This window comes from Letharia columbiana (assembly GCF_014066305.1).
Source record: "Letharia columbiana isolate WasteWater2 chromosome Unknown Sc0000003_s0, whole genome shotgun sequence".
NCBI classification, from domain to species: Eukaryota; Fungi; Ascomycota; class Lecanoromycetes; order Lecanorales; family Parmeliaceae; genus Letharia; species Letharia columbiana.
The window spans coordinates 586,600-612,480 of NW_023501039.1; the positions used below are offsets into that span (position 1 = coordinate 586,600).

The 25,881-nt window shown below is 50.5% G+C and overlaps 13 protein-coding genes across 13 annotated transcripts; 6 read left to right on the forward strand and 7 right to left on the reverse strand.

Moving 5' to 3' along the window:
• Nucleotides 1-199: 199 nt before the first annotated feature.
• On the forward strand, nucleotides 200-907 carry HO173_001652 (uncharacterized protein; the record flags this gene model as incomplete). Its single annotated transcript, XM_037303589.1, has 1 exon — nucleotides 200-907. One exon carries the CDS (start codon nucleotides 200-202, stop codon nucleotides 905-907), a length of 708 nt encoding a protein of 235 aa, XP_037169311.1.
• A 384-nt stretch (nucleotides 908-1,291) lies between these two features.
• HO173_001653 (uncharacterized protein) lies at nucleotides 1,292-1,633 on the reverse strand (the record flags this gene model as incomplete). Its single annotated transcript, XM_037303590.1, has 1 exon — nucleotides 1,292-1,633. One exon carries the CDS (start codon nucleotides 1,631-1,633, stop codon nucleotides 1,292-1,294), a length of 342 nt encoding a protein of 113 aa, XP_037169312.1.
• A 617-nt stretch (nucleotides 1,634-2,250) lies between these two features.
• On the reverse strand, nucleotides 2,251-4,279 carry HO173_001654 (uncharacterized protein; the record flags this gene model as incomplete). Its single annotated transcript, XM_037303591.1, has 5 exons — nucleotides 2,251-2,295; nucleotides 2,361-3,013; nucleotides 3,157-3,183; nucleotides 3,248-3,377; nucleotides 3,557-4,279. 5 exons carry the CDS (start codon nucleotides 4,277-4,279, stop codon nucleotides 2,251-2,253), a joined length of 1,578 nt encoding a protein of 525 aa, XP_037169313.1.
• A 1,944-nt stretch (nucleotides 4,280-6,223) lies between these two features.
• Nucleotides 6,224-7,966, forward strand: HO173_001655 (uncharacterized protein; the record flags this gene model as incomplete). Its single annotated transcript, XM_037303592.1, has 3 exons — nucleotides 6,224-6,430; nucleotides 6,483-6,755; nucleotides 6,806-7,966. 3 exons carry the CDS (start codon nucleotides 6,224-6,226, stop codon nucleotides 7,964-7,966), a joined length of 1,641 nt encoding a protein of 546 aa, XP_037169314.1.
• Nucleotides 7,967-8,312: 346 nt separating this feature from the next.
• HO173_001656 (uncharacterized protein) lies at nucleotides 8,313-9,699 on the reverse strand (the record flags this gene model as incomplete). Its single annotated transcript, XM_037303593.1, has 3 exons — nucleotides 8,313-8,892; nucleotides 8,952-9,436; nucleotides 9,487-9,699. The coding sequence occupies 3 exons, from the start codon at nucleotides 9,697-9,699 to the stop codon at nucleotides 8,313-8,315; spliced, it is 1,278 nt and encodes a 425-aa protein (XP_037169315.1).
• Nucleotides 9,700-10,000: 301 nt separating this feature from the next.
• Nucleotides 10,001-10,605, reverse strand: HO173_001657 (uncharacterized protein; the record flags this gene model as incomplete). The annotated part of the gene is made up of 2 exons (XM_037303594.1): nucleotides 10,001-10,222; nucleotides 10,288-10,605. 2 exons carry the CDS (start codon nucleotides 10,603-10,605, stop codon nucleotides 10,001-10,003), a joined length of 540 nt encoding a protein of 179 aa, XP_037169316.1.
• Nucleotides 10,606-11,660: 1,055 nt separating this feature from the next.
• On the forward strand, nucleotides 11,661-14,640 carry HO173_001658 (uncharacterized protein; the record flags this gene model as incomplete). Its single annotated transcript, XM_037303595.1, has 2 exons — nucleotides 11,661-14,580; nucleotides 14,630-14,640. 2 exons carry the CDS (start codon nucleotides 11,661-11,663, stop codon nucleotides 14,638-14,640), a joined length of 2,931 nt encoding a protein of 976 aa, XP_037169317.1.
• Nucleotides 14,641-15,198: 558 nt separating this feature from the next.
• HO173_001659 (uncharacterized protein) lies at nucleotides 15,199-16,252 on the reverse strand (the record flags this gene model as incomplete). Its single annotated transcript, XM_037303596.1, has 3 exons — nucleotides 15,199-15,670; nucleotides 15,780-15,945; nucleotides 16,021-16,252. 3 exons carry the CDS (start codon nucleotides 16,250-16,252, stop codon nucleotides 15,199-15,201), a joined length of 870 nt encoding a protein of 289 aa, XP_037169318.1.
• A 1,467-nt stretch (nucleotides 16,253-17,719) lies between these two features.
• Nucleotides 17,720-18,487, forward strand: HO173_001660 (uncharacterized protein; the record flags this gene model as incomplete). The annotated part of the gene is made up of 3 exons (XM_037303597.1): nucleotides 17,720-18,156; nucleotides 18,212-18,397; nucleotides 18,451-18,487. The coding sequence occupies 3 exons, from the start codon at nucleotides 17,720-17,722 to the stop codon at nucleotides 18,485-18,487; spliced, it is 660 nt and encodes a 219-aa protein (XP_037169319.1).
• Nucleotides 18,488-18,644: 157 nt separating this feature from the next.
• On the forward strand, nucleotides 18,645-19,835 carry HO173_001661 (uncharacterized protein; the record flags this gene model as incomplete). Its single annotated transcript, XM_037303598.1, has 4 exons — nucleotides 18,645-18,707; nucleotides 18,757-19,007; nucleotides 19,056-19,714; nucleotides 19,768-19,835. 4 exons carry the CDS (start codon nucleotides 18,645-18,647, stop codon nucleotides 19,833-19,835), a joined length of 1,041 nt encoding a protein of 346 aa, XP_037169320.1.
• Nucleotides 19,836-20,512: 677 nt separating this feature from the next.
• On the reverse strand, nucleotides 20,513-22,868 carry HO173_001662 (uncharacterized protein; the record flags this gene model as incomplete). Its single annotated transcript, XM_037303599.1, has 4 exons — nucleotides 20,513-21,539; nucleotides 21,591-22,260; nucleotides 22,312-22,525; nucleotides 22,584-22,868. 4 exons carry the CDS (start codon nucleotides 22,866-22,868, stop codon nucleotides 20,513-20,515), a joined length of 2,196 nt encoding a protein of 731 aa, XP_037169321.1.
• A 517-nt stretch (nucleotides 22,869-23,385) lies between these two features.
• On the reverse strand, nucleotides 23,386-24,405 carry HO173_001663 (uncharacterized protein; the record flags this gene model as incomplete). The annotated part of the gene is made up of 3 exons (XM_037303600.1): nucleotides 23,386-23,674; nucleotides 23,752-24,053; nucleotides 24,208-24,405. The coding sequence occupies 3 exons, from the start codon at nucleotides 24,403-24,405 to the stop codon at nucleotides 23,386-23,388; spliced, it is 789 nt and encodes a 262-aa protein (XP_037169322.1).
• A 609-nt stretch (nucleotides 24,406-25,014) lies between these two features.
• HO173_001664 (uncharacterized protein) lies at nucleotides 25,015-25,606 on the forward strand (the record flags this gene model as incomplete). The annotated part of the gene is made up of 3 exons (XM_037303601.1): nucleotides 25,015-25,108; nucleotides 25,235-25,430; nucleotides 25,552-25,606. 3 exons carry the CDS (start codon nucleotides 25,015-25,017, stop codon nucleotides 25,604-25,606), a joined length of 345 nt encoding a protein of 114 aa, XP_037169323.1.
• Nucleotides 25,607-25,881: the final 275 nt, after the last annotated feature.

A 25,881-nucleotide genomic window follows, 5' to 3' on the forward strand; every position in this document is an offset into this window, starting at 1 on the left:
TACGAAGAAGGTGTATCACCTGTTGCAATGTTCGTCATGCTAGGCTGACATCTGCTTGACATGTTCCCGTTAGGAAGTTTGCCCGCTCTCCCGACACATGGTCTACAAGAGGTAAAATAGCATATCGCCTTCTCTCAATTTCCACGAGGCTATTGCCCGTTCCTGTAGCGTATTACTACTCTCTCTCGCACTGTGGGTAATGTCTTCCCATTCGCTTCCAGGCCTGCCTACTGAGCTCATCGTTCGGATTTTTGAATTGCTCCCAAATTGTTGTGCTGTCGTTGCCCTCCCTGCATCGCCCTTCGCGCAAACTCTACCAAAATCCGGCAATCTAACGCGGCCGCAATATCGGACGCTGTTCTCCCTCGAGCCATCGAACGTTACACTGACGCTGAAGAATTGGTCCGATTTCAAACAGCACAGGAACAGGGAATATAAGGCGGCGGAAGAATCGAAAACCGACGAACCGGAAACCGATGAAGCGGATGATGCTCACCACAACGTTCTAAAACGCAACGAATATATCGCCGTCAATGCCTCCATCGTCTCAAAGGAGTGTGCAGATTTGCAAACCGAAGCTATAAGCGACTCTTACCAAAATCTGCACGGGTCTGAAACTGAGGGACTCCGCCGCACTGGATTCCGAGGCTTGAAGCGCATAAGATACCGCATCCATTGCATAGCTGCTCTGTCCTCGCACCGAGCCGCCCAAGACGGGTATCTGGAAGCGACGAGCTTGGATGACCTGAAAGGTATGCGGGATGATAGTGCTGGAACCACGCCGAGGCACTACTATATTGACATTGATTATTTTCGCATTCATATCAAGACTTCATGGGCCCGGAATGCTTTTGATTCGATTGAGGAGGTGTACCGTGATGAATGTTGTCGCAAGTACTTGAACTAGATGAGTTCATGATAACACAAGAGAGGAAAGATGGTAGGATAGACAACTATCTCTCTCGCGGTCAGAGGACAGGCAAGGCAGTTATTTGCCCTGATGAGAACACGATGCGCACTGGGCGCGAGAATCGAAACTATGCAGTCATCACATGCAGTATATACCGCAACTGGTCTGAATCGATATCAGCCTAGGCTTAGATTTGGATTGAAAGTCTCCTCACCGTGTCAGAGCTTTCCGTGAGACTCCATGATGCGCGCAACCTCTCCGTGTGTCTAGCGGGCCCAACACCCTCAGCCTGATGCGTGCGTGTAGACCTCAGATGCGCCGTAACGTAGCACGGCACCGCAGCAAATCCGCTCTCAATGTCTTCGACCTGCTATCCACAGCTCACTCCACCCCATCCACCTCCATATCCGCATCGCTTCTCCTTTCCCCCACCGCCGTGTCCGATCTCCCAACCTTCCCATCAAACCCCGCGACATCCTTCATCTCCACCTCCCCCGCCTCCTCCATTGCCCTCTTCTTCGCATATCCAACTTTCTTCTCCACCTTTTTGGCCTTCTTTCTCGACAACGGCGCTGCTTTCCTGATTGCTTGGCTCGTGCGCGGTGTGGGCTTTGTGATTTTGTTTTTGGCGAGGCGCTGGGTCTGCTGCCGCTTACTTTTGAGGGTGCGCGCTGTTTTGGGCTTGAGGGAGGTGGGTGTGTTGGGATTGGAGCGGGAGGGCATTGTGGGGGGTGGTTTCGAGGCGGACAGGACGGGTGTCTGGTTGATTGTGGGGGAGGTGGCTGCTCGATGATTGTGATTCAGATGCAAAGACTTGAATATCGTTTTTGGTGAGGAAGAGGTTGTGTCAGTGTGCAAAGTGTTCGCAGGTTGTTTACGTGTATGGTGGTAAGAGAAAATGGGTTTGACATGTCGGCACACCAAATTTTGCCGGATTGTAAAATTACGTCCCCCATTTTGTACAGCATTTTATCTTTTGTATTTGTTATTTGTTTTGGATTGTAAAATTACGTCCCCCATTTTGGATACAGGAATTTTACGCTAGTCATGCAGATCTTGTATAGAACTTTAGAGGGCTGTCGTACAAGCTTCAACATTGCAGAAAGTATTATTTCTCGTTACAAAGGTCTGCTTACATCTTCTGCAACCTTCGACCTTCTCCTTGAGGTTCACGAACCCGTCTTTCCTCAAGATTTGATGAAGCTCACCACCAATAATGATGTTTACAGATGAAGTCTCACGTCACTTAGAGGAACGCACTGATTTAATGTAATTGCACTGAGGCTGGAGTGAAATCCGACTTCTTTCGAATGTTGTAATTCTGGGTACCTCGCTGGAACTCACATGAAGGCCGAACACGGGACTTGGCAGTCGATCTGATTTTCCTATTGGGATAAGTCATTAGCCCCTGCAAAGCTGAGCGACTACCAGATGTAGCGCAGGAACATACCGCGTTCTGATCCCCGTACCGTTCAGCACAGATTGGACCATCCCTAGGGTCCCACCCTCCATTTTTACAAGTGGCACAGATTGGACCATCCCTAGGGTCCCACCCTCCATTTTTACAAGTGGCAACTCCTGTCGTGGTCCTACTCGTCCAAGACAACGACCCTAGAGTAAATTGAATATAGTCACCAGCATGCTCTCCCGTGATCATTAACGCGGTAGATGCGAGCTCGTTGAATGAGAAAGCATATGTATCTCCGACGTTGATCGGCATTCCCAAAGGATAGGTATCATTGACCGTCGTTTCGCCGAGGACATTGCCGTCGCTGTCCTTCACGGTTACTAAGGCAAACAAGTTGGAAGACATGTCTGCACAGTCTTGAAACTCATCGACATGAATAGCGCACATTTCCGTAGGAACCGGTATTGGTGCTTTTCCTTCAAAAGCAGTCCAAAGCTTCGGATCGGGTGCAGCGTTTGGATCATTAGGATCACTTGGATCGACGAAACTGGCCGGAAAAGATTCCTCAGTTGCATTGGAATCGTCATAGGTAAAGGTGATTCCAGAGTACGAAGATGTGAAACCGCTTCGTTGCTCGTACACGTTCCTAGGAAGGGGAGCCGTGGCCAACCTGAAGAGATCCCATAAGTATATAGCTGACAGGGCACAGCTGTCAGTATCTGAATTCGCGTCTGGACTTGACAATTGGAACCGTTCTGCCAGTAAGGCAAGAAACAGGTGTATTAGAGGGAGGATGATTCCGCTCCACGTAGACAGGGGTGCAGACCGCATAACTCACCCAAGTTGGAACAGACGTAAGAGTCGGCTAGAAGAATGTGGTCAATGAATGGCTCACTTTTCTAGCGTACTCAGACTGCCGAGGTACTAACCATTGAGCGATGTCCAGTATGCGCCTTTCGTTGCAGCCAAATCCCAGGAACCCTGGGGCCAATAGCCTGGATTATAATCCTCGATCATTGGATTGGAAATCGTGTACCGCATGTGCCAGGTCTCGTGATACTGGAGATGTGGGATTAGCAGTCTTCCCGTTGAAATTACTTATAGTCTCAACCGGCTACTTTGTACGGGAACAATTTTAGAGAGAGTCAGGCACAGAAGGAGGAACCGGGCATCAGTAAGCATCATTCAAATCACAGTGCAGGGGATAAACTTATTTGATACTCTTGAAGATTGCTCACCATTGACGCAGCGCTGGTATAGTAAAAGGGTTCCAGGATGTTCTTCTCCTTCGCTGAGTCTGGCAATTTGGTAACCTCGTTGATAACCTGTCCGATCGTGGGTGTCCTGAAAAACAGCGGGCACCAGGTTATATAATGATTGTACCACCACAATCCTGCCTTAGTATTTGAATAGCCTACTCTACCCGGGGGGCAGTTGTTTCTCCAATCGTAGCAGTAATAGTAGAGGTAGGCGTTTGAGGGAGCATTGTCAGTCTCGAGAGCATGCCGCCTATTCAGGTTGTCTCCAATGATTTTCCGATAATTTTGATCCCAGGGCAACCAGCTACCAGTGTCTGCAACGTTTGCTCCAAAATGGTTGATATACGCGGTGGAAAATGCGCCATTCGGTACATATTTCGTTGAGGCATCGTCAAGCAAACTTGCTTCGTACCATGCATTCTCGATAATGGCCTGCTGTTGGGGCGTGCAACGACTGTCTACGAACTTTCTTGAGAGCGCAGTATTTGCAACGGGTTCGTCATCAGTACCTGATAAATCTTCAGGCGGTGCGATGGTACTTGTTGGCGACGGCTGAAGTGTGGTTTCTGAGGCGGGTGTCCAAGTGGGATTAGGTGGAGGCGCATAGAGAGACTCTAGGTCGCCTTGAGGAACAGGTGTAGCACAAGCTCGTCGTCCAATGATCAAGAATACATAGACGGATAGAAATTTGGTGTAAGCCATGATACCAATCACGCAAAATAATTTAAAATTGTCTTCTGGGACAAAGTCGCAGAATCACTCTATGAAAAAAGGACATATGGTGGTACATATAATGGTAAAGAAGTACATAGGAGATTCCAAGGGAAGCATGCTCTGTTCACACCTTTGTACTTAAGCATCTAACGCTTAAACGTTACTATGGAAAGAGTTTCAATCTACTTGTCCAAGAATCAGCCTCATTTTGGGGCGTCGGCTCGAGTACGATTGGTTTGTTTGGTCCCTACTGGAGCTTCACTGTTGGTCTCATTCGTGAAACTTGTTGGAGAAGAATGGCAAGGAAGGAAGAGGAGTACAAGGTATCCCGAGGCGAGAAAGAGACTTTTTAACGTTTCGAATAACATCACCCCAACAGCAGGCTATCAAAATGCTAAAGGGCGCAAGACTTGGCAAGCAAAAAAAGACAGAAATCTGCCCTAAGCTCCGAGTCCAACACCAGAGCGGCCCATCCGTATGCATTCTCGAGTGGGCTTTTAAAGCTAAAAGCTGTGGCTGCAATCGTAGCAAGCGACTTTCATGTTTTTCGGCGCACGTAGTTCAATAATGCGTGTAGCTACATCACGATCGAGCCTTTGTTGATCCCAGCGCAATACTCGAATGAAGAGATCGCGATCCTCTTCGCCATATGATATATCGATGTCACCACTTAGGAACGATTCGATCAGGGATATTCTGGCCGCTCGTACTCGAGAGCGAAGGAATTAATGAGTGCGTAGGTGGGTGGCAGCGGAGCTAATTGACAGGCGGTGCTTTCCGAGGCCACAAGACTCGGTATAGCTTTTCTGCGCTGACTCTGAGGAGCTCCTCGACTTCCTGCCCTTCCCACTCGTACGTCACTGTTAGCGTTGTTCGTTCGTAGCCATTAGCGGAGCGCGTCGGCAAGGCATACTCAGGGCCTAAACCCTCAACAGAGCTTGTCTTGCGATCTGTGGTGAGTTTGTCAGAGGGGACTGGGCGTCTTCTGGATGGCCTGAAGCCATATCTCTGTCTGAGGTTGAGACAAAGTGACTGATTGACGTCAGCGTGCGATGTGCTCGGGAGGAGGAAGTAGAAGTGCAAGTTTTGCTACTCATTTGAGAAGAAGGACTACAGGGTTGGATCAAGTCAGACTGCCATAAAGAGAATGCTCAAAAGGAGGATTCTGAGACCATCCATGCCGTTGCGTCGAAGCCAGAATCGCTCTCTCTAACAAATGTATAAACATGAGTAGGTATCGAATTCCGATTTCATGACTTCTGAGCCTCCTATTTAACGAGTCGAAGCAGCGAAGTTAGATCGCAAAGCCAATTCATGGAAACCCTATGGCATGCTCCAGAAACGGTACGTGCCTAGATTGATCCTCACTAAAAGCCTGGTACGCATTTAGCTACATGGATGATATGGGTGGGTGGAAATATGTTGTATTGATAAAAACCAAAACATGACACCCAAACATAAAATGTCGTTACTCGTTACGAGCTTACTTTAGGGACGGAGCCCGGGGACGGGGGATTAAATTGTTGGCCGATAGCGTCGGGGCAAGAATTTGCCGACCTTCCGTCCCGTTCGCGTGACGTTGAAGGCAACCACAAAATTAAGGTAGGTACGAGAGTACTTACTTTATAATTGATGGGTGTCTTCTTCCTTTCTTACAACATTTGGCTTTGCTTTTTTGCAATCCGAATATATCATCTTATAATCTTATAGCGTAGCCATCCTTACTCTGCATCAGACACTTGTGATTGGTGACTTTCTTTCGGCATGTCTGAGTTGCGGTAGCTTGCTTGATCTCTGATATCAAAGATCGTTATTGATGCACTTTTCCATCACCAACACCTTACGTAACGTCTTATATAAGGTAATTGGTCTTGATCCTGATCACCAACCCTGGTTGACACTCAATACTCTCGATCTTTCGAAACTTATACAATGGATTTGCCTTGGTTGCCAATCGGTCTGAGCTCTGTCGCAGGCTCATTCGTCCTCGTACACAATGCGCCTCAATACTCCATCTCCGCATCTTATGTCAAGACTTTTCTGGTTCTAGAGACAATACAAATCCTACTTGGCTTATTATGGGAAGCTATCCTATACCCGAAGCTGTTCAGTCCAATCAGGCATTTGCCTCAGCCCAAAGTGGGTGCCCATCCACACCCTCATGATGTCCCCAGCTGAGATTGGATTGCAGGGTGGCTCGTTTTTCAATGGACAACTCAAGAGAATATCAGCAGAGCCGACTGGCGAGCCACATAGGGATTGGATCAAAAATGTTCCCAACGAAGGATTGATATATTACACAACTATTCTCAATCAAGGAAGGCTGCTCCTAACAAGCCCCCAAGCATTGAGCGAAGTTCTCACGACCAAGAGTTACGACTTCATCAAACCGCAACAACTGAGGAATGGTTTGGGCAGAGTATTGGGCATTGGTCTTCTCCTAGCTGAAGGCGACGAGCACAAGGTAGGGCGTTTTCGCGTAGCTTAGCCGACAGTGCTGATATCTTGACACAGAGACAACGCAAAAATCTCATGCCAGCTTTTGCCTACCGTCATGTCAAGGATTTGTACCCAGTCTTTTGGGAGAAGTCCATTAAGCTAGTCAACGGGTTGATGTCAGTGGCACGAAAAGAGGGCAAAGAGTCAGTCAAAAGCATCGACAACGCCGCCATGGTTGATATTTCAGGCTGGTTCAGCCGTGCGACCCTCGACATTATTGGCGTTGCTGGAATGGGCCATGATTTCGATGCAATTGACAACCCGGACACCAAAATTAATGTTACATACCGGAGCGTCTTCTCACCGAGCCGCCAGCAGCGGACAATGGCTCTCTTGGGTCTGTTCCTACCTCAATGGTTTCTGCGTGCTTTGCCAGTGGCGCACAACAACAAAATAGTAGAGTCATCCAACACAATCAAGGAAGTCTGCCGTGAGCTTATTCGCGAAAAGAAAGAAAAGCTTGACCAGAAACAGAAACGAGTTGATGCCGACATCCTTTCCGTAGCTCTCGAATCTGGTGGTTTCACCGAGGAAGACCTCGTCAACCAAATGATGACTTTCCTTGCTGCCGGCCACGAAACAACAGCCTCGGCGATGACCTGGGCCTTCTACCTGCTGTGTCTACACCCCGAAGTCCAAACACGTCTCCGTGAGGAGATACGAGCCAATTTGCCACCCATTGACGACACAGAGACCGTCACTGCTGCTTCTCTAGATCAATGCCACTACCTCCACGCCGTCTGCAACGAGGTCTTGAGAGTCTACTCTCCTGTGCCAGGCACCATTCGAGAAGCCGGTCGCGACACCAGTATCCTTGGCCAATACGTTCCCAAAGGAACTAAGATCCTGTTATCGCCATGGGCCGTCAATACGGCTACTTCGCTTTGGGGTCCCGACGCCGACAAATTCAACCCGGACCGATGGATGGGCCCCGGCAAAGCCAACTCAGGCGGCGCGGAGAGCAACTACGCTTTTTTGACGTTTTTGCATGGACCCAGGAGCTGCATCGGACAAGCTTTTGCCAAAGCGGAGTTTGCATGTCTTATGGCTGCCGTGGTGGGAAGGTTTGAGGTTAAGATTGCAGATGAAGATTTCAAGCTTGTGATAAAGGGATCGATCACGGCAAAACCCAAGAACGGCCTGACCGTGAGGATCAAGCCGATTGAAGGGTGGTGAGAAATCTGCTTTTCGCTTCGCTGAGGTCTTCCTCATTGCTGGGATGGAATTGCTGAGGGGCTCCTTTGATCACTTGTATACGCTATGTGGTACGATGCTTGATAGAGGTTCATGGTTTGGCATTTCCCTGTCTGGTCTTGTCGGTACTCGTATATACGCTAGTTTTCATATCATGTACATGAATTAACGGCACATACATATGCAGCATATCATGTCCTAACCAGATTGAACGGAGTCAGTCCTGTTTCAAGCTGCCTGGTTCATTATACTTCTATCCAAAAATCATCGATATTTATATGCATCGTGACATTCGTCGCTCATATACAGCTCCGCACCACCACATTGTCTACATCTTTCCCTTCTTCGGCGCACCCGGCCTTCCACCAAACCCCCAGCGAATCTGGTTGGCCACGTTGACCTGCACGCCCAGTTCTTCCGCAAAGGTCCACACCAACCCCGGGTTCTTCTGGAACATGCGGCCCACAATCGCCAGATCGAGGCCCCCCTCAAGCAGTTCCTGTGCCTGTTTGCCACTAGTAATAGTCCCGACAGTGCCAACAGCCACTCTGTCGCCCAGTTCCTCCTTGACCGCTTTGGCAAACGGCGCCTGATATCCGGGACCCGTCTGGACTTTTTGTCTGGGGTGGTTCCCGCCACTGCTCACGTCCAGGAGGTCGACTCCCATGTCTGCTACGATTCCGGCAAGTTTGACGGTGTCTTCGACCGTCCAGCCCTCCATGTCTTTTTCTTCCTCGAGCCAGTCGGTAGCGGAAATCCGTAAGAATAGTGGCATCTCCTTGGGAATGTTGGCGCGAGTAAGTTCGACTATTTCGCGTGTGAGACGGGTGCGGTTTTCGAAGCTGCCGCCGTACGAATCTGTGCGCTTGTTGCTGGCTGGGGAGACGAAGGAGTGGAGGAGGTAGCCGCTAGCGTATAGTGAGTCCAAAGCTCTTGATAAATTTCGTCTCCGATTGGGAAGACTTACTGTGCATTGTGGATCTCAATCACGTCAAAGCCGCAAGCAACAGCCCGCTTGACAGAGGCCACAAAAGCCTTCTTCACGTCCTCAATGTCATCTATTGTCATCTCTTTTGGGAACGGCAGCTTCTCGCTATAAGGAATGGCACTGGGCGCATAACAGTCGTCAGGCCAGCCATTGACCTCTTTCGTAGCAACGGCCCCCGAGCTCAGCCAAGGTGCCACGGTCGATGCTTTTCTTCCAGCATGACCAAGCTGAATTCCAATGTTTTGGCCTTGACTGTGAGCAAACTCAACGATCTTTTTCAAGAGTTCCATCTGCGAGTCTAGCCAGAGGCCTGAGTCTTCGGGTGTGATTCTGCCTTCTGCTGTTACTGATGTAGACTCGACCATCGCCAGCCCCGGCCCTCGTTGAATTATACCGCCCAGGTGGGTGAAGTGCCAGGCGGTGTGATGGCCGTTCTCTGCGGAGTACTGACACAATGGGGAGAGCTAAGGAACTCGTCAGTCGTCTCTTGCCATATTCTGGGCCGGACACTGACCATGATGCGATTCTGCAAAGTCACGCCTCGCAACTTCAAGGGTTGAAAGAGCTTTGGAGGATGGGAGCCATCAGGTTGGGGATCCGAGGCTGTGCCAGCTGGTGGCTGTTGCGCTGGAGTATAGTAGCTTATGCCCTTCGCTGCTCCATTCTCGATGTTCTGGTGGGAAAAGTCCTGGTCTATGGACTCGTGAATGTTGTGGTGGTCTGGCATGGTGAGGTGTGTTGTGTATCTGGTGAAGCGGAATTAATGGATAGGTTTCAACGTGAATCCTAATATAGGATAATGCGCTTGGAGAGAAATCGTGGGAGTAAAGAAGATATTTTTATTATTGACATTTTGAGCAATATCGTCATCGGCCCGCGGCCCGCGACCAGATGGACCCGGGTATGACGAAAGATGGGGCAGATAAGATAGGCTGGCGACGCCTGGAATGCGGGTAAGAACCCCCGGGAGCGGTACCCAACACTCTAAGCAGTATGCTCCATATACCTTGGATTGCGACAATGAGACCTCACCTTTTGGAAGGTATTTCCTCTTCTGCTTTCCCCCACCCCCCACCTTTCGTGGCAAAATCAGTCCTATGAAGTCCACGCAGCGCCACACTTGTAGTCCCGATAAGCCAAAGAACATTCCTCTCTCGTTGGCTCCCGTTCATAGTATAACAACCAAGGGCAGTCTCGCCAGCTGTTGTGCTCGCATTGAACTGGTCCAGGAAAGTATAGTATCCATCAGCCTAGTGTGCGTCAGCAATTGTGGCGCCCTCCTCTCACCGCCTCACAAGCAAGGTGATTTACCCACCTCACTCCCATTCCCACTCAACGCGAATGCACAATCATATAGCCCATTTGCACTGAAGCCAAAACCCTTCCAAACTACCGAGCCATTGGGCGCCAGATAAGTCCCGCCTGTCAGCATCGCGCCTTTCTCATTGTATGGTGATTGTCCGGAGTCAGCGCTTTGGGCGAGCACTGGGATGATCCTCCAGTCATTGAGCTCGAAGCTCTTGATTTCCAAGTCACAGAACGTAATCGTCTCATTGAAGTTCGAGCCGTAGACACCTTGGAATGAGCGAATTGTCTGAGTCGTAAAGTTGTGGTAATCGGATGTATTCGGCATCGGACATCCTGAGGAATTTTTGAGTATTCGAAAGGACTGTCTGGACCTTTACTCCAGTAATAGAGATGCGCTAACCTGGCCAAGAACGTGGACGACGAACCCGAGCGTCAATGGCTAAGGATGTCAAAAGGGTGAATCTGCGTGAGGAGTGAAAGGAGTCATACCGTGAGAGAGAACAGCATTGCTTTATGAAATGTTGAATTCATTGATCATATTATTGCTTGCCTTTATGTAGGCAATCACAAATAGATGATGCAAACGAGTCCGCCGCTGCCATTGCTTAGTAAAGATTTGAAAGCTGGAAGTCCTCGGCCGCGAGTTCGAGAATGGTTAGCAGAGAGCTGCATCTTGAGATCCAAAATGAAACCTCACGACGCTGCGTCCAGCTAGACCTGACATTGGATCTAGCAGCTTTTGGTGCTCGAGGACCTTCTAAACGCTGTGGAGTCAAGACGATGGCAGTAAGCAAAGATGAGAAATCACACTCTAAGAGAGAGGACAGTCAAGAGACCAACAGTAATAGAATCAAAGAATTCACTGTAATGTGGTACGACAGTCACGCGAATCCATGTTTTTGACTTTGTGAGAAAGGTAAAATCATTCGATTTCTGTATTTGTGCATTCTTGGTAAATGATAATGATATGAACGACTATGCTTTTCAACTGACTTTCTTCGATGAGTTTTGATGCGATGGATTACCTACCAGAGGAAGGTTCTAGTACCTGTGCAGACCCGCTTGAAGGTAACCTTACCTGTAGACCCGCAAGGATGACGGAGTGGTTAGGGCACATTAGGGCAGATTGAGGCAAGCTGCCGCTTCTCTAACGGGCCCCCGAAACGACGATCCGGTGATGGTGATTTCGAAGGCCCAACGTCACACCACCTTTCACCTTTCACCCCCACCCCCACCCCCAGGCCACCTCTCTTCCATCTGCCGTTAGCAATAGAATTCAAACTTTATCCTTTGACTCAAAGCTTCCGACTCTTTACTCGTATTTAAGAGACCTTCATCAAAAGGCAGTCAGTACAACGGCTTGCCTTGAAGAGCTCGTTGATGAGAGATCCAAGTATGCAGCCTGGAGAGTCAGCAGATGAGGGAGATATCCCGTCACATGCCCTCCATGGCCTCCTCGCTGATCTAAACATTTCCTCCCCTTCCAACCGCCTCTCTCATGCTCAACTCCCTACCTGGACATTCCCAGCATCTCCACCTACCAGGAACACACCTTCACCTCGCCCAGCTGACGGATCCATCTTCTCTCCACGCCCTCCACCAAGATATCACCCCAATTCCGCTCCGGAACTGGATCTTGCATCTCCAACACATGTCACCAATCCCACCCACGTCGTTACCCCCACGCCTTCAATTAATCAGCCCTCGTTGTTCAATACGCCCAATCGATCAATCTTCTCCTCAGGGCCTCCGACCTCGTCTGTATCTGCCAATACAGCACAAGCGTCCATGAGCTCCCCATCGCCGGTCCACCCTACCCATCCATTGTCAACCCTCACTGTTCCTACTTCTGGCTCAAGCAGGAGGTCGGTTCATTATCAGAATGAGAACCTACCGACAGCTATAAAGAGCAGAATCCCAAGAGCAGAGAAGGATGTGGATGACCCTTCTGTCCAAGTCGAGGGTACTACATCGGCTGAGAGGAGGGGGACAAGTACGCCTACAGCATTGACACGTCTCTTCGCTGCGCCCGAGGTCACTCCGATAGTATCAAGACATTCCTCGTACATAAGAACAGCTAGTGGAACCGCATACACCAGAGCATCTTCTGCTGAGACAGCCCCTTTGCCGAACCACCTCTACAATCGGGGTTTGCTAGGTGGGAAACACTCAGATATTGCAATTCATGCTTTTGGTACTCGATATGCTCTACACCGGCTACTGCTCGATCGGGCACCCTTTTTTTCATCCGCTCTCTCAGAGCCATGGTTTGAAAGCTCGTCAAAAGAGATAGCCCTCCACCCTGATGATATCGATTCTAACATTACGCAAGCTGCCTTCGAGCTGGCGCTGAAAAGACTCTATGGCTGCAATGTTGCTATGGAAGAGGACAAGGAGGCCGTTGGCCTGTTTGCTACTGGTTGTTGGTTAGAAATGGCTGACTTGGTCGACGCCAGCGTCACGTCGATCTTGCGTCAGATGTCACCGGCTAAGATAGGTTCTTTAATCAAATTGGTCACCAACAACTATTATGGCAAAAATGGAGATCGAATCTTGGCCACAGCCAAAGCCATGCTTTGCCGCGAAGGCTGGGAGATGCCAGTGAGGTATTGGGATGGAGTTTCTGGTGAGATCGCAAGAGAGATTATTGGTGGCGACGGCTTCTTCGTACCTGGAGAATGGGAACGGTGGGTGCTTGCAAAGAGAGTCCTGGATCGAAAATTGAAGTTACGAGCTATTGAAGCAGGCCTTATTGAGCCCAATGGAACCCACAAACGTGCACCACCCGATACTATGAGCTTCTCAGCTATCCGGTTCGACACTGTGTATCGCAAAAACTCAGCCGTTGCTAGCAGGCATATCCCTGAGGCCTATGATTCATGGCTTGCGCTTTACACCAATCCGGATATCGCCGCTTTGCTGGTCCTCCTTGACGAAGGTATCCATTACGTGCATTTGAGCTTCGAACAATTGCAGAAAATTCGTAGTCAGCGAGATGTCCTTGGATTGCCGCTTATGCCTGAAAAGGTGATCAACGATGCTTTATGGATGCAGATGGAACTTCGACAGAGGATCGTCAACGCGCCTGAGCTCGATGAGGTACTGGGATTGAGCAAAGAATCCGAGGAAGTTCAGGAGGCCGCCCATCTGCAAGGAGACGCTAGTGAGGCCACTAATGGGAAAGGCAAGGAGCGCGATACTGATTTTTACGATGACCAAGAGGATGATGATGAAATGGAGTCAGGTAGCTGGGACGGCAATGGAAGACCTCGAAAGTTCTGGATTCCTAACGTCGACTCGACTTCCGTAACGGGCGCGAATCCAGATACTTCGCTGTATGCAACGCCAAGCACTAATCGGCCTTATATCTCACGACTCTCCGCCTCCATTGACCCAGTGGATGTGCAGTGGGCATCAGACTTCACAGCATCAGCAAACGAGCGCCCAACAACAGCTGACCGAAATGAACCAATCCCTCCAATCTCTTACACCAACTACCCACCCTTCCGCTTCGCAGCCGAGTTTCCCAATCCCCGCAATCTCAAGGAAAAGAAACGTGTTTACTCTCGCACAGTCTGGTATGCTGGCAGTCTCTGGAATGTGTACATCCAAAAAGTCGAAACCACAAAGAACACTCAGCTTGGCGTCTACCTGCACCGCGCTAAGGAAAAGGAAGGCTCCGAAGATATCCATCACCGTCATACGAACAGCGTGGACGAACGCATCGGACAAGTCGAGATGCTAATGCGCCGCAACCGCAATCGCCGTCGTTCACGAGGCGAATCACTGGATGAGGACGCCAGTAATTCAGGTACCGATCCGGACAGCACTTTGGTCGCGCCCGGACAACCTTCGCGAGCGGCGACACTTAGCAATCTGCTCCGTGGTGGCAGCCGCGATGACTCTTCTGTTACCAAGTCCTCACAGACGCCTAGTCCTCTCAGTTTGTCTTTACCATACAACAGCGCTCCAAACCTGAACGATTCCGACGACAATGACGAAGCTGCTGGCAACAGGGAAGCTTGCAATACTAACCACAGTGTCCCAACTCTGCCGACATACGTCGATGGTCGCTCAACGATTAAGACGTATTTCAAGATCTACAGCCCAAGTAAGGGTGGTAGGATGTTGAGTGTATACGAGAGCGCCCCAGATTCATTCAATTTCAGTCAGAGCTGGGGTTGGAAGAGTTCCACTATGGTGTTAGACGATGCGTTATGTGGGTATGATGGCGGTGGAGATAGCGGTGGGAACGGCAAGGGGGGAAGGGATGGACGGCTCCGGTTCATGGTTGTGATTGGTATGTTGTGAAAGAAGCATTCATCATGCGCTTTGCTGATTTTGATTAGGTAATGTTTGAATGTTTCAATGAGTGGTGTGCGTATGTGGCACGTGTGGTACATGTTTCCTCCCTGGTGTTTCACTGGCTTTGCATCTATCTGTCGCTGTCCGCTAGCGTAGAATTAGAGCATTTACCACTGTTCCTGTTCCACAATTGACATGAGCGACTTCCTTCCTACCTTCCAATATACACCCTGGAAGCCCCGTGTTTGAGCCATCTGAGATCCGAAATGCAGTCGATAATGGCTCAGATCGTCACTCGGCGATGGAGCGGGTTGTGGCACCCTTGAAGGCGTCCGACCAGATCCTCCAAACGCGTATCTTTTCGCGGTATTAAACCCAGATCTCAAGTCCCCAGTTTAGCGACAAGGCCACCGAAGTTGCAAACGATGACGATGATGCTTTTGAGGATGGATAGATCTCTAGCTTCCGACGTCAAAGTCTGCACAGTCACGGCTCGATACCGGAATGCGGCGGCTGACAGTCGGAGCAACTGCCCCCGAAACAGGGGGACACTGGAGGGTAGTCGAGGTTATATTTACGAGACCGTCTCAAATTGCGAATATATACGTTGGCGTTATCGTGCCGGATCCGCTTCCAACTCTCCAGCGGTCTGCCTCCTTGCGATGGGGAAACCGTCCTTTTCTTCCTGCAAGTTTCTTCCATCCATTTCCGAAGGTATATGGTTGCCGTCCACTTCGCTGGCATAAGTTCCAGCATATTCTTGCTTTTGCGATTTTGGAGGCGGAATCTGTCGCTGCTTCCTGCGTGCTCGCGCCCAGAGGAGCAGGCCAGCTGATATGAGCGCGAGGACGCCCAGGGAAACTCCGACACCTATGCCTGCTTTTGCCCCGCTGCTGAGACCGTTGTTTGGCTGCGGGCTGGCTGACTTGCCCGTTGCTGTTGCAGCTGCCGCACTTGGTGTTCCTGACGACGAAGAGGATGTGGAAGCTGATATTGTAGTGGGTGTCGATGTCGATGTCGATATGGAGGAGGATGTGGTAGCTGCCGCGATTGACGTCGACCATGTAGTTGCCGAACGATCAGATCTGCGGTAGTTCCAAGTCAGCATATACCCTTTGAAGCAGTCACTTGTCTTGCAAACTCAGGCTCTGTTAGGCGTTGAAAACGGGGGAGGGGGGGTCTGAAAAGACGCACTGCACGTTGACGAGAAAATTTCCACTATTGGAGCTATTGGCGGTGCCCATGAGGGGCCCGTTTGTCTCATTCAGATTCAGGTGACATCCTGAGTCGGTGTCCTGCACCGAATTGAGGGGGATTGCATAGGATCCGTTCGGCAGTACAGGTATGGGGGATTCGAAGTCTTGCTTCTTCAGCCATGGTAATGAGAATGGGAGTGTTAGGCTTTAGGACAAGTGAGCTTGAAAAGACGACTTACTGATAGAAAAATCGCCGTCATTACCGGTCTGGCAGAACATGACGAGCACGGGCGCCACGAACTCGCTCGTCCAAGATGCATCCATTGTGTCTTGGCTTTCCAACGTGATCGGAGGGGCATTTTGCACATAAGCTGGGAACAGCCAGTTTGCCGTATCAGCAGAAGCTGTGGATGGTAGGAGAGAGGTGGTTGCGAGGAAGAAGAGAAGGTGGCCGGCTAGTTGTGGCAGCATCGGTAGGGTGTAGAGAACAGAAACAGCCAACGGCAGATGAAAGGGAAATCAAGATATGTCCGATTCCCTCACGCGATTGCACGAGAGTGTGTAGAAGTGGGAGACAATAAAGAGATCATTGTAAGCAGGCGCACTTGGACGAAAATTAGAATGTGAAACAAGGGCTGAGATGCCTGAGAAGCACTCTTTGGGTGCAAAGAGGCGAAGCATGGCGATTTGATGCTGCGGACTGCCCGAAGGATTTTAGCACATGGGACCAATATCAGAGCGGCAACGCGGATGAAGGGGCTTGGAATTAGGTGAAAATAGAATGTTCAAGAAGCAACGCGGTCATACTGCAACCGAGAATGCCTTCTGCAATATCGTCTTTCTCTGAAGATGGAGAGATATTCCAGCAAAAAGGACGAAGGCAATTGAGTACAAGACGGACATGCACTGTAATCTGTAGACTGTAGATACCTGTAGACTGAACCCGATACCAGGCTAATCTCCAAAGCTTCTACCCGATATTTAGAAGTTTAGGTGCTTTATGAGCGAGGGAACATCCCTGAAAAGTCTCAAACCTTCCTTTGGGAAGTGGTGTGGTTGGGGTATTTAGTTCGTATTAGGTTCGTTCCTTGCCTGGTACTGTGTTGCGGTGCTTTTTATTTCTGCGGTAAAAAGCCCTAACTAATCTAAAATTTGCCAACGAAAGGTCCTATCAGAAGATTTTGCTCTGGAATTACAGATATTGTATAAAGAACAGCTCTTATGGCAAGTATTAGCTTTGAAGAGGGTATTGAGGTTTATTTCGTTGGTAGAGGTGAAGGATTGCTTGGCGTGTGCGGCTTTTTCTTTCCCGCTTCCTTTGGGAAGTAGGCACCTACTCCGTATCGGTCAAAACAGTTAAAGCAGAGCAAAGTAATGACAGTTGCTCAGCGCTCTGCTACTCCACGCAGGAAGAGGAGCACTCGCGAGTGTTATCCCTGTGATGAAAGGGACAATTTGTGCTTTGTCTAGGAATAGAAGCTCGCCGTGACAGGGGAACAGAGAGCTGTCTAACATACACAGCGTTCCTTCCATGCAACGAAATCGTCCAGGGAATTGCTACAGATAGGTGTAGCTAAGACGTGAGAAAGACAGGCAGGAGTTATTGCTATAAACAGCATCTAAATGCTTGGAGATCATCAACTTCGACAGCCTCAGGCTTCTTCTCATCATCTCTCTGAGTCGATTCTTACCTCTACCTCAGAGTGTCTCCCTTTCGCCTTGAGTTATCCTGCCCTCCTTCTTTATCTTTATAGAGACGTTGACCCAGTCGTGGCGTTTCTACGCCACGGTTGGCCAACCTTATGGCGTAAGCATGCATGAAGCTTGCGTGCATCCCCCCACCACTACTACATTTCGGTAGCCTTGTCAGAACGACATGCGTCATAGTCAATCTTTCCTACAACGTCTCGACAATGGTCAAGAAACAATCTGTAAACAATGCCTATCACATTTGGCTCCGTCGGTGACATAGTCTCGGTCAGCTGCCTCATCAAAGACCTCGTCAAGTGTCTCGACGAGAGCCGTGGGTCACCGGCGGAATACCAGGCTGTCATACGCGAGCTATGGAGCCTGGACCATGCGTTGCTGGAAGTCGAATTGCTGCTTCAGTCTTGCGCGCAGTCGATGGAATTGAGTGGCCTACGCAAGGACGCGAAAAGCTGCGCGGAGCAGTGCCGCAAATGCATCGAAGACTTTCAGAATAGGATGAAGAGATATCAGAGATCCTTGCGTAAAGGAGGCACGGGAAACCTGTTCAGGGACACCACTGCGAAGTTCCGGTGGCATGTCTCGGAAAAGGATGACTTGGCGAAGTTCAGGGCAGAGGTCACTGCGCATTACTTGTCGCTAAACATGCTCTTGGCTACAGCTGGCACGTGAGTGGATTTAGGCACTCCCTAAGTCTTGCGTTCCCCGAGCTGATGAGAACAGTAAGCTTACGATGTTGAACGATGAGGGCATGCATAAGCGACTGAAGCAATCTGATCTAGCTCATGCGAGCTCTTCAGCAACGCAAACCTCGCTCCTCGTGGATATAAACACCCGCTTGCAGGAAAACAATACTCTAATACAAGCAGCAGCGTTGGAGTCTAAGGCGCTGGGTTCAAGAATCGACGTGTATGCGAAATCTTGAATCAGGTAGCTTGCAGTTCATTAATCCGTGGCTACAGCGACTACTTCAGGAATCTGGGGACTGAACTTCTGTGAGTCTAGATACTAAGTTGCTTCACTCATACCAAAATGGACGGGCTTGACCCTAGAAACTATTCATAGGAGAATCAATTCGATGACCTGCAACGCAATTGTATCTCTACAAGCCTGTATTCCAGCTCAATTGAACCGAACTTGGACACAAGACCCCGTCATGCTTGAAGATGCTCTTGGTCGAGTCACGCCGTTCCATTTGGAGTTCATTGACTCTTGGGAGGTTGGTCACGTGAAGTTGCGGTATATGGCATATCGAGCTGACCTTCAAGGTTTTGGAGTCCGTTCTCGAAGCACGCTTTCGACAACTTCCGGGGCATCGTAAGATCAAGCGGAAGGAATACGTTCTGCGGGCAAATTTCAGCAACAAGGATGTCGACAGCAGCTTCATTGCTTTCAATCGCTGCTTTCTCCCGGGCCAGCATTATGACATGAGCATGGAATTCAATGCCGCACGCGCACAGAATTCCTGCCCAGCCTGTTTGCTTGATACTGGGGAGGCGTCTGACGCACGAGTGAAGTGGTGAGGCGTCTACCTAGGACTGTGACTCCGGGTGCTTACTGCCAGTAGCAATGGGTGTGGTCTCTGGTATCAGCGGATAGTAGAGACCATCGCAGATGTGGCTCCTGTTGTACCAAAGACCGATTTACCAATCAAACGGCCATGTCTGAAGAGACGGCGAGAAGAAGAGCCCGAGAGTGATGACGAGCCGAGACAGTTTCGCCGGGTTCGTATCAGATGTCGCCAACGAGCAGAAAACCAGGATAGCCAAGGCGAAGCAGAATTTGAGGCCCTAAGATCTGGAGAGGAAATGATAAGATGTATTTGCGGGACGCACGATGACTTGGGGCTGCTTGGAAACAACCTGCATTATGCACCTTCCGCAAGAAAAATCAGAGCGTGGCTTATACAGTGTGGTGATTGCAAAGCCTGGCAACACCGAAGCTGTGTTGGGACTGCGAACGGCAACAACCCGCCGGGAGGCTTCTACTGTGAACAGTGTTCGTGGGTGGAGCCAGTTGACGGCCTCTTGAATGAAAATGTCGAGGGGTACACCATCAAGTGTATATGTGACTCTGATGGGGATGACGGCAATACAGTATACTGCGACCGCTGCAGCACCTGGCAGCATGTAACATGTTTCCATTCCAACATCAGCACGGCCGAGCCAGAATCTCTCGATCACTTGTGCGTCAATTGGGATCTTGGCGAAGATCTCACCTGGCACGGTACGCCACACGCCCATAAGTGCAATGATCCCCAACATGCTGACGCTTCCTAGATGCAATACTGAGAATTGATGAGGGTCTGAAAGATTCTCGCAGGCGGAGAACGCTAACAAGCGAGTAGTGATGACCCCTATCGCAACCAGTGCCGCCACCACCGACGTACGGTCACAGTCCGATGGGAACACCAACCGCGAGACACGACCTTCCTCCGCCTCCACTTCCGCCCCCAGCTCACACTGAGAACATGACTGCCGGTAGTGATTCGGGTTGGGCTTAGGGGAATGATCTGTTTGGGGTCATTGTTTGGGGGGCGGGGGGGGGAAGGCAGGAGGGTGGCAGGCCAACGCCGTATTCCTCGAAGACCCGGGGCTGCTCGGCCAGTGGAGACGCCAGATGGCCACCACGGGAAGGGTCGGCCCTCCAAAGTACCAGCGCCTGTTGCGTGCTAGACATGAAGGCTCTGCTGTGACACGATCAACTATGCAGCACCGCTGGTGATGGACAGGCGATACCCTTGGTATGATTGCTTCGCATGGCTTCGATCTCGCAAAAGTGCACTCGTTCTGGGTCTCTGTGTTTCCGGCCATGTCCCATGGTGGAATGTTGGTGTGATTATGTTTGGACCTTCCGCTTCGTCCTCGAAGCTCTTGGGGAGCTTACTTACGGAACTACGGTGAAAGCCTTCCGGGTTGTAATGTACAAGTGCAATGCTTCGCTTTTCCGTGTGCCTAGCAACCATGCAGTCCAGTAGAAACACCAGCCATCTACAAGATTGTTCTTTTTAGCAAATCCTGGAGCTCAGTGCCCATTGCCCAACAACGGCGTATCCTCATTATCCACGCTTCCACCCTTCCTCGTCTTCCTCCGCCGTTTCTTTTTCTTTGACTCGGCAGCCGGGGTATTCTCTTTCCTGCCATCAGGTACATCCGACGGCTCGTCTCCTTGGACCTGAGCGCCCCCCTCTCCGCTATCAGAACTACTCGTCATCTCCAGCACCGTCTTTTTAATCCCCCCTGCGTCAACAATTTGTTCGGTGATACTACCCGAGCGTGCAGCGCCTCTCTTTGTTTTCGGCGGTGACTTCGTCCCCGAATGCATTGACCCGAGTGTGCTTTCCGAATTGACTCGGGATCTGTGCTTCGATCCTGTTCTGTTTTCGCCCGGGCTATCTTCTTCACGCTCACGATCGCCGTTTTCAGCAAGGGCAGCTAAGCCTCTGCGGGACTTGTTGGGACTTGGTGGGGATGCTCCAAGGGGGATGCTGCCGTAGCCGGCAGCTACAGCGAGAACGCCGTCCTTCGCATCTTTACCAGCAGAGCTGAGTAGGCCGGCGCCAACCGCTCCCTGAGCGGCTATGGAATTACGAGGGGTGGTATCGGAATTGTCTGAGGCTTTGGACATGGCGTCGCCGAGCGTGCCAGATCCTGGCTTGATCTTTACCGTGTTGTATCGAGTCTGTCTAGGCCGGCTGGCAAGATTGGAGGGGCCCAAATGCTTCAAGTGGTCGCGTATTTGAGGCTTTGGTTTCTTCTGGCCACCTTCTCGATCAGATGTATAGGCTGTACTTGAGTGACGTCGTAGATCCTCGGGACGCCCATTGGCTTCGTGAGCGTGAGTATCGGAGCTTGTTGCATGGCGACGCATGGCTTGGTGCGGGTCTTTCTTGTCCTCACCGAGGTCGATCAGGGCCTCCTCACGGTCGGCCAAGTTGTCCTCCACATCAGTGATGACTTGGCCCTTAGGCACTCTCGATTTGGGTGCTGGGTTCATACGACGGAGGCCTTTTTGCACGTCAATATAAACGTCAGACTCATCGATAATTTCTCTGTATGTCGGTCAGTAGTGGACTCAGGTAATCGAAGGATAATGCACATACTCGCCAATAAGCTCCTCAATGACATCTTCTAGTGTCACAACACCTAAGGCGCCATGGTCCTCTCCGGGAAATTCCGAGACAAGAACCATGTGCGATTTTCCCTCTTGAAAGAAATTGACAATGTCCAAGCAGCTCGTCTCGGCCCTTGTTTCCGGCAGCGTAGCCAAAGCAAAGTCCCTCACGAGTTTCGCATCTTCAGGATCATAAGTGATGAGTATCTTAACCAGGAGCATTCCGACGAAGTTCTTTTGATTGTCCGGTGCGTGGATGGGGATTCTAGAGAAACCAGCACCAAGGATGAATTCCATGGTCTTCTCGTTGAGAACGGTATCTGCAGACAGCGTGAACGTGTCCTCCATCGGGGTCATGATACTGCCGACGGACTTCGCCTTGAGATCCAGAACCGCGCTGATGATGGTGACCTCGTCCGAGTTGAGTTGCTCGCCGTCCGCGCCAAGACTCTTATGCAGAGTCACGAGTGTCTTTAGTCCAGCCTTTTTATACGTCGTACCGTGATCCTCTCCCAAGAGTCTGTCAAGGAGCTTCGCTGTAGGCCATGCAACGGGCGATAGAATGTACATCAGTATGAGCACTAGAGGTGACATCCATGCTCCTATCGGGAGACCGTAGCGGACGCAGATCGATTGAGGGATGACCTCGCCGAAGATGACTATGAGCCTGTCAGGTATAATCCAGAGAAGCTATCTTTAGCACTCCTCACCAATAAGGACCGTACTGCCCAACACAGCAGGCCATCCACCACCAAGGGAGCGATCCAGCACAATAGGCAGAGTCTCGTTTGTGATGACATTGCCCAGCAGAAGTGTCACCAGAACCCAATGTTTCCCTCTCTCCAGCAACCGTAGTACCTTGGCAGCATGGTTCCTTTCAGACCCTTCGCCAGACGTCTTGATGACCTGTAGGTATATTTCATCCTGCACTTGATCAGCTGTTGCACCCTTCTGCCTAGTCCGCTATAGCATTGTAACTTACCTGACCCATCAATGCAATGGTGAGACCTGCAAAGGCTCCGCCGAGAAGCACTAAAGCAATAGCAACAGCGAGATAGATCCATAGAGTAGGCTTGTCTGGTGACATAGGAGGTTCCTCATCTTCTGCAAACACGGTAAAAGGGCCCCTTCGCTGAGGAGCAGCGCGTAGGAGTGGCAAGAAGCCCAGCATGAAGAGCTTCGCCAGAGAGAGAAACAGAGGTCTCGCGGCCGTGTAGCCATGTGTGACGCGTGGGCCAGATCCCTGAGGGGGCTGGTTGTTCGACATGTTCGGAGAGTATTTGGGGGGGGGGAGAAAGGGCCGGTGTCAAGAGAAGACAGCGGTGAGTGGGTTATACTTATGCATATTTGGTGTTTGGTGGGTGTAGAGTCCGAGGATGAGCGTTGAAAGTGAAGTTACCGTCGCTGTCTTAATTTTAGCGCCTTCGCGCCTTCCCCAGAATTGCCAAGAAAAGGGTGGGCGTGAAAGATGCAGCTGCCAAGTGATTGTGTAAGGTACTAGGTGTACTCGATAGCATCTTTGATTTGATTCACAGATGAACCTGCATTAATTCTATCTATAGGAATGCTAGATAGTGTGCGAGTTACGTTGAAAGCCTTGAAGCCATATGCTGACTAGGTAAGTATGCTACCAGGACCTTCAAAATAGATGCTGCAGTTGATGATGATAATAACTCCATTCTTCATTAATGACATCACATATATCCCCAATCCTAATTCCCATCGACTCCCAAATTTCCTGCTCGGACCGTTCTGGATCACTCAAGGCTGCCCCAATCAATGAATCAAGCATATTTGACCGCACTCCGATGTTCATCATGGAAAGGGTTGCTCTCCGCACTGGCTTCCGCATCCTTGAAAGGATTGTCCTCCTCGCTGACAGCTGAGACTGGCATCCTCGCGCTTCCTTTTGCGGATGGCGTATAAGCTGGTGGCTGTGATTCCCGATGCTCTTCAGGAGTCCGGTTGTACTGCAACTCGATATTGCGTCTTTCGGCAGCAGTAAGCTTCTTTGCTTTGCGCCATTTGTGGGTCGCAATGCAGGCGTAGACGAAGAGGGTGAAATGGATGATTCTAATACCATGTTTGTTAGCGAGTGATGGCCAAGCGTAGCAGCTCACAACCAATCAGCTATAGACCGAACAACTTACAGAATGAGTGCCAGAAACACATTTGCTGCGATCTCAATCCGTCCCAATGTGTAGATCAGCGGGTTACAGATCTGACTCCAGTAATTATACTCGTCGCATGGCACCATGCCATCGAATTCAACGAGGACGGGCTGCCAGTACCAGAACCAGCCGTCACCAACAGAGAAGACAAGAGAAGGTATAGCAAGGCCCCAGACAAGGAAATCAACTCCGACATTCCAGCCAGGGTGGATTGGCCGGCCGTGGCGCTGGAAAAGAGTGAGGAAGAGGACAAGAGGGTCATAGAAGAGGGCGAGGAGGACCTGCGGATACCAAGGTCAGTTGAACGGCCAAGTAAAGGGTCAAGGCGCTAGCGTTGGATGTCGAATATGGCTCTGCTATCGACGTTTCGAAAGGCGCATGTTTGAGGAGGATTGTGGCGGATGTGCAGAATAGCCGCAAGGATTTCCAACTTACAGGAGCAAGAGGTAGACCATCAGTCCAGTCATTACCACCGTAGTTCATTTTCGATACCGAGGTGGTCACGGCGAAAAGGATCATAGCGATGAAGGCGAGAGGAACGGCGAGGGCGCGCAAGCCGAGCTTGATTGGCCAGCGACGATCATGGCCGTTGAGCTGTCGCCGTGTCTCGGCGGAGATTGACATACGCGCCATGACGGAGCTGAGGAGGTAGAGGATGAAGGTAGAGTCGAGATGGAGTGATGGCAGCAGCGATGTTGAGGAAGTTGAGTGGGTTTACTGGGAGAAGATGTCATGTGTTCTCCGGGGCAAATTAGTGTTGGTGTTGTCGTAAGCTTGCCTCCCACCCTCCTTGGATTGGAAAATAGTGACGCATACCCCGGGTTGCCCCACGGCCAGATTCGGCAGTCGGCCAGGCTCATCCATTCATTCTAATCATTCATTCATTTACATGCGGGGCTGGTGGGGGCTCATGTATTAAGTACGATCAAGGATGTTCGGATGGCATTCAAACAATTGCATGCTCGGGCATGCATGTCAGTCCATAAGTCGATCTAAGCATAAAGCAACTCTAACATACGAGGTCCCACATCAACCGGTCTGTCTGTCAGCACCTTATGGTTAATGCTGCCAAGCTTCAGAACTTCAGTCTCAAGTCATGGTCACGATGGTGATGGAAAGCCGCCACCGCAATCAAGCATTTCTTAGCCCCGGAGTGAACGAAGATCCCTTGGATCGAAAGCTCTCTCGGCTTTTCAAAAGTAAAGAGACAACCGTAAATACAATCCGAAAATACCTGCAAGAATGTCCACCCCCACCCTGGAGCCGCGTTACAAGCTCATCTTCACCGTCCCTCACTCATCCCTCGAAGCCTGTAAATCCGCCGTATTCGCAAAAGGTGAGCATCCCGCATATTCTCGTGCCAGTAAAAAAAAAAAAAGAGTACCCCGCCATTCACCTTTTCCTCCCATCTTTCTTTTGCCATATTCGATACCGTATTCCTTTGCTCATGGGACCGACCCAGGAGCTGGCAGCTACCCCGGCGGCAAGTATTCCATGGTCTGCTTCGAGGTACCGGGCACGGGCCAATTTCTGCCCGGCGAGGGTGCGGTCCCGAATATTGGCGCGGTGGGCAAGTTGGAGAGGGTACCCGAGACGAGGGTGGAGGTGCTGTGCGTGGGAAAGGACGTGATGACCGGAGCGGTGGATTCGTTGAAGAGGTAAGCACTGACCCCGTTTCCGGAACGGTGATCAACGCCGTGGGTAGACAAGTTGATCCTGTCCCTCCTCTTCACCGTCGCAACCGTGTACTCGCAGGCAATAACCTGTATGTGACCGCAGAGCCCATCCGTACGAGGAAGTTTCCTATGAGGTGTATCAGATGGAAAATGTTTGATAATCCGAACTGTGGGCCAATGCGCTTGTGGCTTGCAGCAACGCAATCGGGTTGGCAGGCGAACAGCCAGAGAGAACCGGCAATCATGGCGGCTGCGAGTCCAAGAATACAGGACATATTCAACGCTGAACAGGAGATCTCCAACACGTTCATCTGGTCTATTGCCAATGTATTGGTACACAGCGAAATCTGCTAGCGTTAACAAAAAGCAGTCACAAGGAAAGGTAGCCCCTAAACATTGACACTAGTTTCATACCCATGGATTGTCGGAAATA